General features: G+C 43.7%; 1 protein-coding gene across 1 annotated transcript; it reads left to right on the forward strand.

Annotated features, from left to right (window-relative positions):
* Positions 1 to 700: 700 nt before the first annotated feature.
* On the forward strand, positions 701 to 17424 carry muc3a (mucin 3A, cell surface associated). The gene is made up of 7 exons (XM_051924765.1): positions 701 to 905; positions 2823 to 3944; positions 7566 to 7955; positions 11628 to 13418; positions 14334 to 14774; positions 16671 to 17220; positions 17322 to 17424. Exons 1-7 carry the CDS (start codon positions 701 to 703, stop codon positions 17422 to 17424), a joined length of 4602 nt encoding a protein of 1533 aa, XP_051780725.1.
* The last annotated feature ends 1179 nt before the right edge of the window (positions 17425 to 18603 follow it).

Below are 18603 nucleotides of genomic sequence, written 5' to 3' on the forward strand. Positions count from 1 at the left end.
AGGAGAAACTACCACTTCTGTTACAATGGCAAAACCTTCCTCAGCTGTAACAGAAACATCTGGTAGTCCTCTGTCGACAGACTCACTGTCAACAACTATTATTTCTGTTCCATCAGAAACATCCACCTTAACACAGGCAACTCTTCCAGCAACTTCTGAAAATGCAACCACCTTCTCACCAACTTCACATTCACAGTCAGCAAGCAAGCCGACATCTCCCATTACAGACAGTACAGCTCCCACGTCACATACAACAGAAGTACATCCAACTTCTCCCGAGTCAACAACACAGTCAACGGTATCTGCAACTTCATTGTCACAGCCAATAACTAGTAGGCCAACAGAAACAACATCTTCATTGACCACTCCTATGCCTTCAACTTCTGAAACAGAATCAACGGGTTCTCCTCCTCTAGCTTCGCAGTCCACACTTTCTACCTCGGTGTCATCAGAAACATCAGTGCATCCATCTGCTTCATCTTCAGATACGTTTGAAACTGCAAGCACTTTGTCCTCAACAATACATTCACAGTCAGCACCGAATCCAACATTTTCCAGTACTCAAACAACGTCTCCGATAATGCAGACAACTCAATCAATTTCAACTTCCTCTCATGTGACAAACACTTCAACACTGTCTACAACTGCTTCATCACAAGCAATAACAAGCAGTCAAAGAGAAACTACCACTTCTGTTACAATGGCAAAACCTTCCTCAGCTGCAACAGAAACATCTGGTAGTCCTCTGTCGACAGTCTCACTGTCAACAACTATTATTTCTGTTCCATCAGAAACATCCACCTTAACACAGGCAACTCTTCCAGCAACTTCTGAAAATGCAACCACCTTCTCACCAACTTCACATTCACAGTCAGCAAGCAATCCGACATCTCCAATTACAGACAGTACAGCTCCCACGTCACATATAACAGAAATACATCCAACTTCTCCCGAGGCAACAACACAGTCAAAGCTATCTGCAACTTCATCATCACAGCCAATAACTAGTAGCCCAACAGAAACAACATCTTCATTGACCACTCCTATGCCTTCAACTTCTGAAACAGAATCAACCGGTTCTCCTCCTCTATCGACAGCTTCGCAGTCCACACTTTCTACTTCGGTGTCATCAGAAACATCAGTGCACACAACTGCTTCATCTCCAGAAACCTTTGAAACTGCAAGCACTTTGTCCTCAACATTACATTCACAGTCAGCACCGAATCCAACATTTTCCAGTTCTCAAACGACATCTCCGATAATGCAGACCACCCAATCAATTTCAACTTCCTCTCATGTGACAAACACTTCAACACTGTCTACAACTGCTTCATCACAAGCAATAACAAGCAGTCAAGGAGAAACTACCACTTTTGTTACAATGGCAAAACCTTCCTCAGCTGCAACAGAAACATCTGGTAGTCCTCTGTCGACAGACTCACTGTCAACAACTATTATTTCTGTTCCATCAGAAACATCCACCTTAACACAGGCAACTCTTCCAGCAACTTCTGAAAATGCAACCACCTTCTCACCAACTTCACATTCACAGTCAGCAAGCAAGCCGACATCTCCCATTACAGACAGTCCAGCTCCCACGTCACATACAACAGAAATACATCCAACTTCTCCCGAGTCAACAACACGGTCAACGCTATCTGCAACTTCATCATCACAGCCAATAACTAGTAGCCCAACAGAAACAACATCTTCATTGACCACTCCTATGCCTTCAACTTCTGAAACAGAATCAACGGGTTCTCCTCCTCTAGCTTCGCAGTCCACACTTTCTACTTCGGTGTCATCAGAAACATCAGTGCAAACAAATGCTTCATCTACAGAAACCTTTGAAACTGCAAGCAGTTTGTCCTCAACATTACATTCACAGTCAGCACCGAATCCAACATTTTCCAGTACTCAAACGACGTCTCCGATAATGGAGACCACCCAATCAATTTCAACTTCCTCTCATGTGACAAACACTTCAACACTGTCTACAACTGCTTCATCACAAGCAATAACAAGCAGTCAAGGAGAAACTACCACTTCTGTTACAATGGCAAAACCTTCCTCAGCTGTAACAGAAACATCTGGTAGTCCTCTGTCGACAGACTCACTGTCAACAACTATTATTTCTGTTCCATCAGAAACATCCACCTTAACACAGGCAACTCTTCCAGCAACTTCTGAAAATGCAACCACCTTCTCACCAACTTCACATTCACAGTCAGCAAGCAAGCCGACATCTCCCATTACAGACAGTACAGCTCCCACGTCACATACAACAGAAGTACATCCAACTTCTCCCGAGTCAACAACACAGTCAACGCTATCTGCAACTTCATCATCACAGCCAATAACTAGTAGGCCAACAGAAACAACATCTTCATTGACCACTCCTATGCCTTCAACTTCTGAAACAGAATCAACGGGTTCTCCTCCTATAGCTTCGCAGTCCACACTTTCTACTTCGGTGTCATCAGAAACATCAGTGCATCCAACTGTTTCATCTCCAGATACCTTTGAAAGTGCAAGCACTTTGTCCTCAACATTACATTCACAGTCAGCACCGAATCCAACATTTTCCAGTACTCAAACGACGTCTCCGATAATGCAGACCACCCAATCAATTTCAACTTCCTCTCATGTGACAAACACTTCAACACTGCCTACAACTGCTTCATCACAAGCAATAACAAGCAGTCAAGGAGAAACTACCACTTCTGTTACAATGGCAAAACCTTCCTCAGCTGCAACAGAAACATCTGGTAGTCCTCTGTCGACAGACTCACTGTCAACAACTATTATTTCTGTTCCATCAGAAACATCCACCTTAACACAGGCAACTCTTCCAGCAACTTCTGAAAATGCAACCACCTTCTCACCAACTTCACATTCACAGTCAGCAAGCAAGCCGACATCTCCCATTACAGACAGTACAGCTCCCACATCACATATAACAGAAAAACATCCAACTTCTCTCGAGGCAACAACACAGTCAACGCTATCTGCAACTTCATCATCACAGCCAATAACTAGTAGCCCAAAAGAAACAACATCTTCATTGACCACTCCTATTCCTTCAACTTCTGAAACAGAATCAACCGGTTCTCCTCCTCTATCGACAGCTTCGCAGTCCACACTTTCTACTTCGGTGTCATCAGAAACATCAGTGCATCCAACTGCTTCATCTCCAGAAAACTTTGAAACTGCAAGCACTTTCTCCTCAACATTACATTCACAGTCAGCACCGAATCCAACATTTTCCAGTACTCAAACGACGTCTCCGATAATGCAGACCACCCAATCAATTTCAACTTCCTCTCATGTGACAAACACTTCAACACTGTCTACAACTGCTTCATCACAAGCAATAACAAGCAGTCAAAGAGAAACTAGCACTTCTGTTACAATGGCAAAACCTTCCTCAGCTGCAACAGAAACATCTGGTAGTCCTCTGTCGACAGTCTCACTGTCAACAACTATTATTTCTGTTCCATCAGAAACATCCACCTTAACACAGGCAACTCTTCCAGCAACTTCTGAAAATGCAACCACCTTCTCACCAACTTCACATTCACAGTCAGCAAGCAATCCGACATCTCCAATTACAGACAGTACAGCTCCCACGTCACATATAACAGAAATACATCCAACTTCTCCCGAGTCAACAACACGGTCAACGCTATCTGCAACTTCATCATCACAGCCAATAACTAGTAGCCCAACAGAAACAACATCTTCATTGACCACTCCTATGCCTTCAACTTCTGAAACAGAATCAACGGGTTCTCCTCCTCTAGCTTCGCAGTCCACACTTTCTACTTCGGTGTCATCAGAAACATCAGTGCACACAACTGCTTCATCTCCAGAAACCTTTGAAACTGCAAGCACTTTATCCTCAACATTACATTCACAGTCAGCACCGAATCCAACATTTTCCAGTACTCAAACGACGTCTCCGATAATGGAGACCACCCAATCAATTTCAACTTCCTCTCATGTGACAAACACTTCAACACTGTCTACAACTGCTTCATCACAAGCAATAACAAGCAGTCAAGGAGAAACTACCACTTCTGTTACAATGGCAAAACCTTCCTCAGCTGCAACAGAAACATCTGGTAGTCCTCTGTCGACAGACTCACTGTCAACAACTATTATTTCTGTTCCATCAGAAACATCCACCTTAACACAGGCAACTCTTCCAGCAACTTCTGAAAATGCAACCACCTTCTCACCAACTTCACATTCACAGTCAGCAAGCAAGCCGACATCTCCCATTACAGACAGTACAGCTCCCACGTCACATACAACAGAAGTACATCCAACTTCTCCCGAGTCAACAACACAGTCAACGCTATCTGCAACTTCATTGTCACAGCCAATAACTAGTAGGCCAACAGAAACAACATCTTCATTGACCACTCCTATGCCTTCAACTTCTGAAACAGAATCAACCGGTTCTCCTCCTCTATCGACAGCTTCGCAGTCCACACTTTCTACTTCGGTGTCATCAGAAAAATCAGTGCACACAACTGCTTCATCTCCAGAAACCTTTGAAACTGCAAGCACTTTGTCCTCAACATTACATTCACAGTCAGCAGCGAATCCAACATTTTCCAGTTCTCAAACGACATCTCCGATAATGGAGACCACCCAATCAATTTCAACTTCCTCTCATGTGACAAACACTTCAACACTGTCTACAACTGCTTCATCACAAGCAATAACAAGCAGTCAAGGAGAAACTACCACTTCTGTTACAATGGCAAAACCTTCCTCAGCTGCAACAGAAACATCTGGTAGTCCTCTGTCGACAGACTCACTGTCAACAACTATTATTTCTGTTCCATCAGAAACATTCACCTTAACACAGGCAACTCTTCCAGCAACTTATGAAAATGCAACCACCTTCTCACCAACTTCACATTCACAGTCAGCAAGCAAGCCGACATCTCCCATTACAGACAGTACAGCTCCCACGTCACATACAACAGAAGTACATCCAACTTCTCCCGAGTCAACAACACAGTCAACGCTATCTGCAACTTCATCATCACAGCCAATAACTAGTAGGCCAACAGAAACAACATCTTCATTGACCACTCCTATGCCTTCAACTTCTGAAACAGAATCAACGGGTTCTCCTCCTCCAGCTTCGCAGTCCACACTTTCTACCTCGGTGTCATCAGAAACATCAGTGCATCCATCTGCTTCATCTTCAGATACGTTTGAAACTGCAAGCACTTTGTCCTCAACAATACATTCACAGTCAGCACCGAATCCAACATTTTCCAGTACTCAAACGACGTCTCCGATAATGCAGACAACTCAATCAATTTCAACTTCCTCTCATGTGACAAACACTTCAACACTGTCTACAACTGCTTCATCACAAGCAATAACAAGCAGTCAAAGAGAAACTACCACTTCTGTTACAATGGCAAAACCTTCCTCAGCTGCAACAGAAACATCTGGTAGTCCTCTGTCGACAGTCTCACTGTCAACAACTATTATTTCTGTTCCATCAGAAACATCCACCTTAACACAGGCAACTCTTCCAGCAACTTCTGAAAATGCAACCACCTTCTCACCAACTTCACATTCACAGTCAGCAAGCAATCCGACATCTCCAATTACAGACAGTACAGCTCCCACGTCACATATAACAGAAATACATCCAACTTCTCCCGAGGCAACAACACAGTCAAAGCTATCTGCAACTTCATCATCACAGCCAATAACTAGTAGCCCAACAGAAACAACATCTTCATTGACCACTCCTATGCCTTCAACTTCTGAAACAGAATCAACCGGTTCTCCTCCTCTATCGACAGCTTCGCAGTCCACACTTTCTACTTCGGTGTCATCAGAAACATCAGTGCACACAACTGCTTCATCTCCAGAAACCTTTGAAACTGCAAGCACTTTGTCCTCAACATTACATTCACAGTCAGCAGCGAATCCAACATTTTCCAGTTCTCAAACGACATCTCCGATAATGGAGACCACCCAATCAATTTCAACTTCCTCTCATGTGACAAACACTTCAACACTGTCTACAACTGCTTCATCACAAGCAATAACAAGCAGTCAAGGAGAAACTACCACTTCTGTTACAATGGCAAAACCTTCCTCAGCTGCAACAGAAACATCTGGTAGTCCTCTGTCGACAGACTCACTGTCAACAACTATTATTTCTGTTCCATCAGAAACATCCACCTTAACACAGGCAACTCTTCCAGCAACTTCTGAAAATGCAACCACCTTCTCACCAACTTCACATTCACAGTCAGCAAGCAAGCCGACATCTCCCATTACAGACAGTCCAGCTCCCACGTCACATACAACAGAAATACATCCAACTTCTCCCGAGTCAACAACACGGTCAACGCTATCTGCAACTTCATCATCACAGCCAATAACTAGTAGCCCAACAGAAACAACATCTTCATTGACCACTCCTATGCCTTCAACTTCTGAAACAGAATCAACGGGTTCTCCTCCTCTAGCTTCGCAGTCCACACTTTCTACTTCGGTGTCATCAGAAACATCAGTGCATCCAACTGCTTCATCTTCAGATACCTTTGAAACTGCAAGCACTTTGTCCTCAACATTACATTCACAGTCAGCACCGAATCCAACATTTTCCAGTACTCAAAAAACGTCTCCGATAATGCAGACCACCCAATCAATTTCAACTTCCTCTCATGTGACAAACACTTCAACACTGCCTACAACTGCTTCATCACAAGCAATAACAAGCAGTCAAGGAGAAACTACCACTTCTGTTACAATGGCAAAACCTTCCTCAGCTGCAACAGAAACATCTGGTAGTCCTCTGTCGACAGACTCACTGTCAACAACTATTATTTCTGTTCCATCAGAAACATCCACCTTAACACAGGCAACTCTTCCAGCAACTTCTGAAAATGCAACCACCTTCTCACCAACTTCACATTCAGAGTCAGCAAGCAAGCCGACATCTCCCATTACAGACAGTCCAGCTCCCACGTCACATACAACAGAAATACATCCAACTTCTCCCGAGTCAACAACACGGTCAACGCTATCTGCAACTTCATCATCACAGCCAATAACTAGTAGCCCAACAGAAACAACATCTTCATTGACCACTCCTATGCCTTCAACTTCTGAAACAGAATCAACGGGTTCTCCTCCTCTAGCTTCGCAGTCCACACTTTCTACTTCGGTGTCATCAGAAACATCAGTGCAAACAACTGCTTCATCTACAGAAACCTTTGAAACTGCAAGCACTTTGTCCTCAACATTACATTCACAGTCAGCACCGAATCCAACATTTTCCAGTACTCAAACGACGTCTCCGATAATAGAGACAACCCAATCAATTTCAACTTCCTCTCATGTGACAAACACTTCAACACTGTCTACAACTGCTTCATCACAAGCAATAACAAGCAGTCAAGGAGAAACTACCACTTCTGTTACAATGGCAAAACCTTCCTCAGCTGCAACAGAAACATCTGGTAGTCCTCTGTCGACAGACTCACTGTCAACAACTATTATTTCTGTTCCATCAGAAACATCCACCTTAACACAGGCAACTCTTCCAGCAACTTCTGAAAATGCAACCACCTTCTCACCAACTTCACATTCACAGTCAGCAAGCAAGCCGACATCTCCCATTACAGACAGTCCAGCTCCCACGTCACATACAACAGAAATACATCCAACTTCTCCCGAGGCAACAACACAGTCAACGCTATCTGCAACTTCATCATCACAGCCAATAACTAGTAGCCCAACAGACACAACATCTTCATTGACCACTCCTATGCCTTCAACTTCTGAAACAGAATCAACGGGTTCTCCTCCTCTAGCTTCGCAGTCCACACTTTCTACTTCGGTGTCATCAGAAACATCAGTGCAAACAAATGCTTCATCTACAGAAACCTTTGAAACTGCAAGCAGTTTGTCCTCAACATTACATTCACAGTCAGCACCGAATCCAACATTTTCCAGTACTCAAACGACGTCTCCGATAATGGAGACCACCCAATCAATTTCAACTTCCTCTCATGTGACAAACACTTCAACACTGTCTACAACTGCTTCATCACAAGCAATAACAAGCAGTCAAGGAGAAACTACCACTTCTGTTACAATGGCAAAACCTTCCTCAGCTGTAACAGAAACATCTGGTAGTCCTCTGTCGACAGACTCACTGTCAACAACTATTATTTCTGTTCCATCAGAAACATCCACCTTAACACAGGCAACTCTTCCAGCAACTTCTGAAAATGCAACCACCTTCTCACCAACTTCACATTCACAGTCAGCAAGCAAGCCGACATCTCCCATTACAGACAGTACAGCTCCCACGTCACATACAACAGAAGTACATCCAACTTCTCCCGAGTCAACAACACAGTCAACGGTATCTGCAACTTCATTGTCACAGCCAATAACTAGTAGGCCAACAGAAACAACATCTTCATTGACCACTCCTATGCCTTCAACTTCTGAAACAGAATCAACGGGTTCTCCTCCTCTAGCTTCGCAGTCCACACTTTCTACCTCGGTGTCATCAGAAACATCAGTGCATCCATCTGCTTCATCTTCAGATACGTTTGAAACTGCAAGCACTTTGTCCTCAACAATACATTCACAGTCAGCACCGAATCCAACATTTTCCAGTACTCAAACAACGTCTCCGATAATGCAGACAACTCAATCAATTTCAACTTCCTCTCATGTGACAAACACTTCAACACTGTCTACAACTGCTTCATCACAAGCAATAACAAGCAGTCAAAGAGAAACTACCACTTCTGTTACAATGGCAAAACCTTCCTCAGCTGCAACAGAAACATCTGGTAGTCCTCTGTCGACAGTCTCACTGTCAACAACTATTATTTCTGTTCCATCAGAAACATCCACCTTAACACAGGCAACTCTTCCAGCAACTTCTGAAAATGCAACCACCTTCTCACCAACTTCACATTCACAGTCAGCAAGCAATCCGACATCTCCAATTACAGACAGTACAGCTCCCACGTCACATATAACAGAAATACATCCAACTTCTCCCGAGGCAACAACACAGTCAACGCTATCTGCAACTTCATCATCACAGCCAATAACTAGTAGCCCAACAGAAACAACATCTTCATTGACCACTCCTATGCCTTCAACTTCTGAAACAGAATCAACCGGTTCTCCTCCTCTATCGACAGCTTCGCAGTCCACACTTTCTACTTCGGTGTCATCAGAAACATCAGTGCACACAACTGCTTCATCTCCAGAAACCTTTGAAACTGCAAGCACTTTGTCCTCAACATTACATTCACAGTCAGCAGCGAATCCAACATTTTCCAGTTCTCAAACGACATCTCCGATAATGGAGACCACCCAATCAATTTCAACTTCCTCTCATGTGACAAACACTTCAACACTGTCTACAACTGCTTCATCACAAGCAATAACAAGCAGTCAAGGAGAAACTACCACTTCTGTTACAATGGCAAAACCTTCCTCAGCTGCAACAGAAACATCTGGTAGTCCTCTGTCGACAGACTCACTGTCAACAACTATTATTTCTGTTCCATCAGAAACATCCACCTTAACACAGGCAACTCTTCCAGCAACTTCTGAAAATGCAACCACCTTCTCACCAACTTCACATTCACAGTCAGCAAGCAAGCCGACATCTCCCATTACAGACAGTCCAGCTCCCACGTCACATACAACAGAAATACATCCAACTACTCCCGAGTCAACAACACGGTCAACGCTATCTGCAACTTCATCATCACAGCCAATAACTAGTAGCCCAACAGAAACAACATCTTCATTGACCACTCCTATGCCTTCAACTTCTGAAACAGAATCAACGGGTTCTCCTCCTCTAGCTTCGCAGTCCACACTTTCTACTTCGGTGTCATCAGAAACATCAGTGCAAACAAATGCTTCATCTACAGAAACCTTTGAAACTGCAAGCAGTTTGTCCTCAACATTACATTCACAGTCAGCACCGAATCCAACATTTTCCAGTACTCAAACGACGTCTCCGATAATGGAGACCACCCAATCAATTTCAACTTCCTCTCATGTGACAAACACTTCAACACTGTCTACAACTGCTTCATCACAAGCAATAACAAGCAGTCAAGGAGAAACTACCACTTCTGTTACAATGGCAAAACCTTCCTCAGCTGTAACAGAAACATCTGGTAGTCCTCTGTCGACAGACTCACTGTCAACAACTATTATTTCTGTTCCATCAGAAACATCCACCTTAACACAGGCAACTCTTCCAGCAACTTCTGAAAATGCAACCACCTTCTCACCAACTTCACATTCACAGTCAGCAAGCAAGCCGACATCTCCCATTACAGACAGTACAGCTCCCACGTCACATACAACAGAAGTACATCCAACTTCTCCCGAGTCAACAACACAGTCAACGCTATCTGCAACTTCATCATCACAGCCAATAACTAGTAGGCCAACAGAAACAACATCTTCATTGACCACTCCTATGCCTTCAACTTCTGAAACAGAATCAACGGGTTCTCCTCCTCCAGCTTCGCAGTCCACACTTTCTACCTCGGTGTCATCAGAAACATCAGTGCATCCATCTGCTTCATCTTCAGATACGTTTGAAACTGCAAGCACTTTGTCCTCAACAATACATTCACAGTCAGCACCGAATCCAACATTTTCCAGTACTCAAACGACGTCTCCGATAATGCAGACAACTCAATCAATTTCAACTTCCTCTCATGTGACAAACACTTCAACACTGTCTACAACTGCTTCATCACAAGCAATAACAAGCAGTCAAAGAGAAACTACCACTTCTTTTACAATGGCAAAACCTTCCTCAGCTGCAACAGAAACATCTGGTAGTCCTCTGTCGACAGTCTCACTGTCAACAACTATTATTTCTGTTCCATCAGAAACATCCACCTTAACACAGGCAACTCTTCCAGCAACTTCTGAAAATGCAACCACCTTCTCACCAACTTCACATTCACAGTCAGCAAGCAATCCGACATCTCCAATTACAGACAGTACAGCTCCCACGTCACATATAACAGAAATACATCCAACTTCTCCCGAGGCAACAACACAGTCAAAGCTATCTGCAACTTCATCATCACAGCCAATAACTAGTAGCCCAACAGAAACAACATCTTCATTGACCACTCCTATGCCTTCAACTTCTGAAACAGAATCAACCGGTTCTCCTCCTCTATCGACAGCTTCGCAGTCCACACTTTCTACTTCGGTGTCATCAGAAACATCAGTGCACACAACTGCTTCATCTCCAGAAACCTTTGAAACTGCAAGCACTTTGTCCTCAACATTACATTCACAGTCAGCAGCGAATCCAACATTTTCCAGTTCTCAAACGACATCTCCGATAATGGAGACCACCCAATCAATTTCAACTTCCTCTCATGTGACAAACACTTCAACACTGTCTACAACTGCTTCATCACAAGCAATAACAAGCAGTCAAGGAGAAACTACCACTTTTGTTACAATGGCAAAACCTTCCTCAGCTGCAACAGAAACATCTGGTAGTCCTCTGTTGACAGACTCACTGTCAACAACTATTATTTCTGTTCCATCAGAAACATCCACCTTAACACAGGCAACTCTTCCAGCAACTTCTGAAAATGCAACCACCTTCTCACCAACTTCACATTCACAGTCAGCAAGCAAGCCGACATCTCCCATTACAGACAGTCCAGCTCCCACGTCACATACAACAGAAATACATCCAACTTCTCCCGAGTCAACAACACGGTCAACGCTATCTGCAACTTCATCATCACAGCCAATAACTAGTAGCCCAACAGAAACAACATCTTCATTGACCACTCCTATGCCTTCAACTTCTGAAACAGAATCAACGGGTTCTCCTCCTCTAGCTTCGCAGTCCACACTTTCTACTTCGGTGTCATCAGAAACATCAGTGCATCCAACTGCTTCATCTTCAGATACCTTTGAAACTGCAAGCACTTTGTCCTCAACATTACATTCACAGTCAGCACCGAATCCAACATTTTCCAGTACTCAAAAAACGTCTCCGATAATGCAGACCACCCAATCAATTTCAACTTCCTCTCATGTGACAAACACTTCAACACTGCCTACAACTGCTTCATCACAAGCAATAACAAGCAGTCAAGGAGAAACTACCACTTCTGTTACAATGGCAAAACCTTCCTCAGCTGCAACAGAAACATCTGGTAGTCCTCTGTCGACAGACTCACTGTCAACAACTATTATTTCTGTTCCATCAGAAACATCCACCTTAACACAGGCAACTCTTCCAGCAACTTCTGAAAATGCAACCACCTTCTCACCAACTTCACATTCAGAGTCAGCAAGCAAGCCGACATCTCCCATTACAGACAGTCCAGCTCCCACGTCACATACAACAGAAATACATCCAACTTCTCCCGAGTCAACAACACGGTCAACGCTATCTGCAACTTCATCATCACAGCCAATAACTAGTAGCCCAACAGAAACAACATCTTCATTGACCACTCCTATGCCTTCAACTTCTGAAACAGAATCAACGGGTTCTCCTCCTCTAGCTTCGCAGTCCACACTTTCTACTTCGGTGTCATCAGAAACATCAGTGCAAACAACTGCTTCATCTACAGAAACCTTTGAAACTGCAAGCACTTTGTCCTCAACATTACATTCACAGTCAGCACCGAATCCAACATTTTCCAGTACTCAAACGACGTCTCCGATAATAGAGACAACCCAATCAATTTCAACTTCCTCTCATGTGACAAACACTTCAACACTGTCTACAACTGCTTCATCACAAGCAATAACAAGCAGTCAAGGAGAAACTACCACTTCTGTTACAATGGCAAAACCTTCCTCAGCTGCAACAGAAACATCTGGTAGTCCTCTGTCGACAGACTCACTGTCAACAACTATTATTTCTGTTCCATCAGAAACATCCACCTTAACACAGGCAACTCTTCCAGCAACTTCTGAAAATGCAACCACCTTCTCACCAACTTCACATTCACAGTCAGCAAGCAAGCCGACATCTCCCATTACAGACAGTACAGCTCCCACGTCACATACAACAGAAGTACATCCAACTTCTCCCGAGTCAACAACACAGTCAACGCTATCTGCAACTTCATCATCACAGCCAATAACTAGTAGGCCAACAGAAACAACATCTTCATTGACCACTCCTATGCCTTCAACTTCTGAAACAGAATCAACGGGTTCTCCTCCTCTAGCTTCGCAGTCCACACTTTCTACTTCGGTGTCATCAGAAACATCAGTGCATCCAACTGCTTCATCTCCAAATACCTTTGAAACTGCAAGCACTTTGTCCTCAACATTACATTCACAGTCAGCACCGAATCCAACATTTTCCAGTACTCAAACGACATCTCCGATAATGCAGACCACCCAATCAATTTCAACTTCCTCTCATGTGACAAACACTTCAACACTGCCTACAACTGCTTCATCACAAGCAATAACAAGCAGTCAAGGAGAAACTACCACTTCTGTTACAATGGCAAAACCTTCCTCAGCTGCAACAGAAACATCTGGTAGTCCTCTGTTGACAGACTCACTGTCAACAACTATTATTTCTGTACCATCAGAAACATCTACCTTAACACAAGCAACTCTTCCAGCAACTTCTGAAAATGCAACCATCTGCTCACCAACTTCACATTCACAGTCAGCAAGCAATCCGACATCTCCAATTACAGACAGTACAGCTCCCACGTCACATATAACAGAAATACATCCAACTTCTCTCGAGGCAACAACACAGTCAACGCTATCTGCAACTTCATCATCACAGCCAATAACTAGTAGCCCAACAGAAACAACATCTTCATTGACCACTCCTATGCCTTCAACTTCTGAAACAGAATCAACCGGTTCTCCTCCTCTATCGACAGCTTCGCAGTCCACACTTTCTACTTCGGTGTCATCAGAAACATCAGTGCATCCAACTGCTTCATCTCCAGAAAACTTTGAAACTGCAAGCACTTTCTCCTCAACATTACATTCACAGTCAGCACCGAATCCAACATTTTCCAGTACTCAAACGACGTCTCCGATAATGCAGACCACCCAATCAATTTCAACTTCCTCTCATGTGACAAACACTTCAACACTGTCTACAACTGCTTCATCACAAGCAATAACAAGCAGTCAAAGAGAAACTAGCACTTCTGTTACAATGGCAAAACCTTCCTCAGCTGCAACAGAAACATCTGGTAGTCCTCTGTCGACAGTCTCACTGTCAACAACTATTATTTCTGTTCCATCAGAAACATCCACCTTAACACAGGCAACTCTTCCAGCAACTTCTGAAAATGCAACCACCTTCTCACCAACTTCACATTCACAGTCAGCAAGCAATCCGACATCTCCAATTACAGACAGTACAGCTCCCACGTCACATATAACAGAAATACATCCAACTTCTCCCGAGTCAACAACACGGTCAACGCTATCTGCAACTTCATCATCACAGCCAATAACTAGTAGCCCAACAGAAACAACATCTTCATTGACCACTCCTATGCCTTCAACGTCTGAAACAGAATCAACGGGTTCTCCTCCTCTAGCTTCGCAGTCCACACTTTCTACTTCGGTGTCATCAGAAACATCAGTGCACACAACTGCTTCATCTCCAGAAACCTTTGAAACTGCAAGCACTTTATCCTCAACATTACATTCACAGTCAGCACCGAATCCAACATTTTCCAGTACTCAAACGACGTCTCCGATAATGGAGACCACCCAATCAATTTCAACTTCCTCTCATGTGACAAACACTTCAACACTGTCTACAACTGCTTCATCACAAGCAATAACAAGCAGTCAAGGAGAAACTACCACTTCTGTTACAATGGCAAAACCTTCCTCAGCTGCAACAGAAACATCTGGTAGTCCTCTGTCGACAGACTCACTGTCAACAACTATTATTTCTGTTCCATCAGAAACATCCACCTTAACACAGGCAACTCTTCCAGCAACTTCTGAAAATGCAACCACCTTCTCACCAACTTCACATTCACAGTCAGCAAGCAAGCCGACATCTCCCATTACAGACAGTACAGCTCCCACGTCACATACAACAGAAGTACATCCAACTTCTCCCGAGTCAACAACACAGTCAACGCTATCTGCAACTTCATTGTCACAGCCAATAACTAGTAGGCCAACAGAAACAACATCTTCATTGACCACTCCTATGCCTTCAACTTCTGAAACAGAATCAACCGGTTCTCCTCCTCTATCGACAGCTTCGCAGTCCACACTTTCTACTTCGGTGTCATCAGAAAAATCAGTGCACACAACTGCTTCATCTCCAGAAACCTTTGAAACTGCAAGCACTTTGTCCTCAACATTACATTCACAGTCAGCAGCGAATCCAACATTTTCCAGTTCTCAAACGACATCTCCGATAATGGAGACCACCCAATCAATTTCAACTTCCTCTCATGTGACAAACACTTCAACACTGTCTACAACTGCTTCATCACAAGCAATAACAAGCAGTCAAGGAGAAACTACCACTTCTGTTACAATGGCAAAACCTTCCTCAGCTGCAACAGAAACATCTGGTAGTCCTCTGTCGACAGACTCACTGTCAACAACTATTATTTCTGTTCCATCAGAAACATTCACCTTAACACAGGCAACTCTTCCAGCAACTTATGAAAATGCAACCACCTTCTCACCAACTTCACATTCACAGTCAGCAAGCAAGCCGACATCTCCCATTACAGACAGTACAGCTCCCACGTCACATACAACAGAAGTACATCCAACTTCTCCCGAGTCAACAACACAGTCAACGCTATCTGCAACTTCATCATCACAGCCAATAACTAGTAGGCCAACAGAAACAACATCTTCATTGACCACTCCTATGCCTTCAACTTCTGAAACAGAATCAACGGGTTCTCCTCCTCCAGCTTCGCAGTCCACACTTTCTACCTCGGTGTCATCAGAAACATCAGTGCATCCATCTGCTTCATCTTCAGATACGTTTGAAACTGCAAGCACTTTGTCCTCAACAATACATTCACAGTCAGCACCGAATCCAACATTTTCCAGTACTCAAACGACGTCTCCGATAATGCAGACAACTCAATCAATTTCAACTTCCTCTCATGTGACAAACACTTCAACACTGTCTACAACTGCTTCATCACAAGCAATAACAAGCAGTCAAAGAGAAACTACCACTTCTGTTACAATGGCAAAACCTTCCTCAGCTGCAACAGAAACATCTGGTAGTCCTCTGTCGACAGTCTCACTGTCAACAACTATTATTTCTGTTCCATCAGAAACATCCACCTTAACACAGGCAACTCTTCCAGCAACTTCTGAAAATGCAACCACCTTCTCACCAACTTCACATTCACAGTCAGCAAGCAATCCGACATCTCCAATTACAGACAGTACAGCTCCCACGTCACATATAACAGAAATACATCCAACTTCTCCCGAGGCAACAACACAGTCAAAGCTATCTGCAACTTCATCATCACAGCCAATAACTAGTAGCCCAACAGAAACAACATCTTCATTGACCACTCCTATGCCTTCAACTTCTGAAACAGAATCAACCGGTTCTCCTCCTCTATCGACAGCTTCGCAGTCCACACTTTCTACTTCGGTGTCATCAGAAACATCAGTGCACACAACTGCTTCATCTCCAGAAACCTTTGAAACTGCAAGCACTTTGTCCTCAACATTACATTCACAGTCAGCAGCGAATCCAACATTTTCCAGTTCTCAAACGACATCTCCGATAATGGAGACCACCCAATCAATTTCAACTTCCTCTCATGTGACAAACACTTCAACACTGTCTACAACTGCTTCATCACAAGCAATAACAAGCAGTCAAGGAGAAACTACCACTTCTGTTACAATGGCAAAACCTTCCTCAGCTGCAACAGAAACATCTGGTAGTCCTCTGTCGACAGACTCACTGTCAACAACTATTATTTCTGTTCCATCAGAAACATCCACCTTAACACAGGCAACTCTTCCAGCAACTTCTGAAAATGCAACCACCTTCTCACCAACTTCACATTCACAGTCAGCAAGCAAGCCGACATCTCCCATTACAGACAGTCCAGCTCCCACGTCACATACAACAGAAATACATCCAACTTCTCCCGAGTCAACAACACGGTCAACGCTATCTGCAACTTCATCATCACAGCCAATAACTAGTAGCCCAACAGAAACAACATCTTCATTGACCACTCCTATGCCTTCAACTTCTGAAACAGAATCAACGGGTTCTCCTCCTCTAGCTTCGCAGTCCACACTTTCTACTTCGGTGTCATCAGAAACATCAGTGCATCCAACTGCTTCATCTTCAGATACCTTTGAAACTGCAAGCACTTTGTCCTCAACATTACATTCACAGTCAGCACCGAATCCAACATTTTCCAGTACTCAAAAAACGTCTCCGATAATGCAGACCACCCAATCAATTTCAACTTCCTCTCATGTGACAAACACTTCAACACTGCCTACAACTGCTTCATCACAAGCAATAACAAGCAGTCAAGGAGAAACTACCACTTCTGTTACAATGGCAAAACCTTCCTCAGCTGCAACAGAAACATCTGGTAGTCCTCTGTCGACAGACTCACTGTCAACAACTATTATTTCTGTTCCATCAGAAACATCCACCTTAACACAGGCAACTCTTCCAGCAACTTCTGAAAATGCAACCACCTTCTCACCAACTTCACATTCAGAGTCAGCAAGCAAGCCGACATCTCCCATTACAGACAGTCCAGCTCCCACGTCACATACAACAGAAATACATCCAACTTCTCCCGAGTCAACAACACGGTCAACGCTATCTGCAACTTCATCATCACAGCCAATAACTAGTAGCCCAACAGAAACAACATCTTCATTGACCACTCCTATGCCTTCAACTTCTGAAACAGAATCAACGGGTTCTCCTCCTCTAGCTTCGCAGTCCACACTTTCTACTTCGGTGTCATCAGAAACATCAGTGCAAACAACTGCTTCATCTACAGAAACCTTTGAAACTGCAAGCACTTTGTCCTCAACATTACATTCACAGTCAGCACCGAATCCAACATTTTCCAGTACTCAAACGACGTCTCCGATAATAGAGACAACCCAATCAATTTCAACTTCCTCTCATGTGACAAACACTTCAACACTGTCTACAACTGCTTCATCACAAGCAATAACAAGCAGTCAAGGAGAAACTACCACTTCTGTTACAATGGCAAAACCTTCCTCAGCTGCAACAGAAACATCTGGTAGTCCTCTGTCGACAGACTCACTGTCAACAACTATTATTTCTGTTCCATCAGAAACATCCACCTTAACACAGGCAACTCTTCCAGCAACTTCTGAAAATGCAACCACCTTCTCACCAACTTCACATTCACAGTCAGCAAGCAAGCCGACATCTCCCATTACAGACAGTACAGCTCCCACGTCACATACAACAGAAGTACATCCAACTTCTCCCGAGTCAACAACACAGTCAACGCTATCTGCAACTTCATCATCACAGCC

Source organism: Erpetoichthys calabaricus, chromosome 3 (assembly GCF_900747795.2).
Source record: "Erpetoichthys calabaricus chromosome 3, fErpCal1.3, whole genome shotgun sequence".
Lineage (NCBI taxonomy): Eukaryota > Metazoa > Chordata > Cladistia > Polypteriformes > Polypteridae > Erpetoichthys > Erpetoichthys calabaricus.

Coding starts and splice junctions, on each gene's coding strand:
- muc3a (XM_051924765.1), top strand. CDS start 701: ATGGCAAAACCTTCCTCAGCTGCAACAGAAACATCTGGTAGTCCTCTG. Junction 3,945..7,565: donor ACCGAATCCAACATTTTCCA/GTACTCAAACGA, acceptor CTGTTCCATCAG/AAACATCCACCTTAACACAG. Junction 14,775..16,670: donor ACCGAATCCAACATTTTCCA/GTACTCAAACGA, acceptor CTCTATCGACAG/CTTCGCAGTCCACACTTTCT.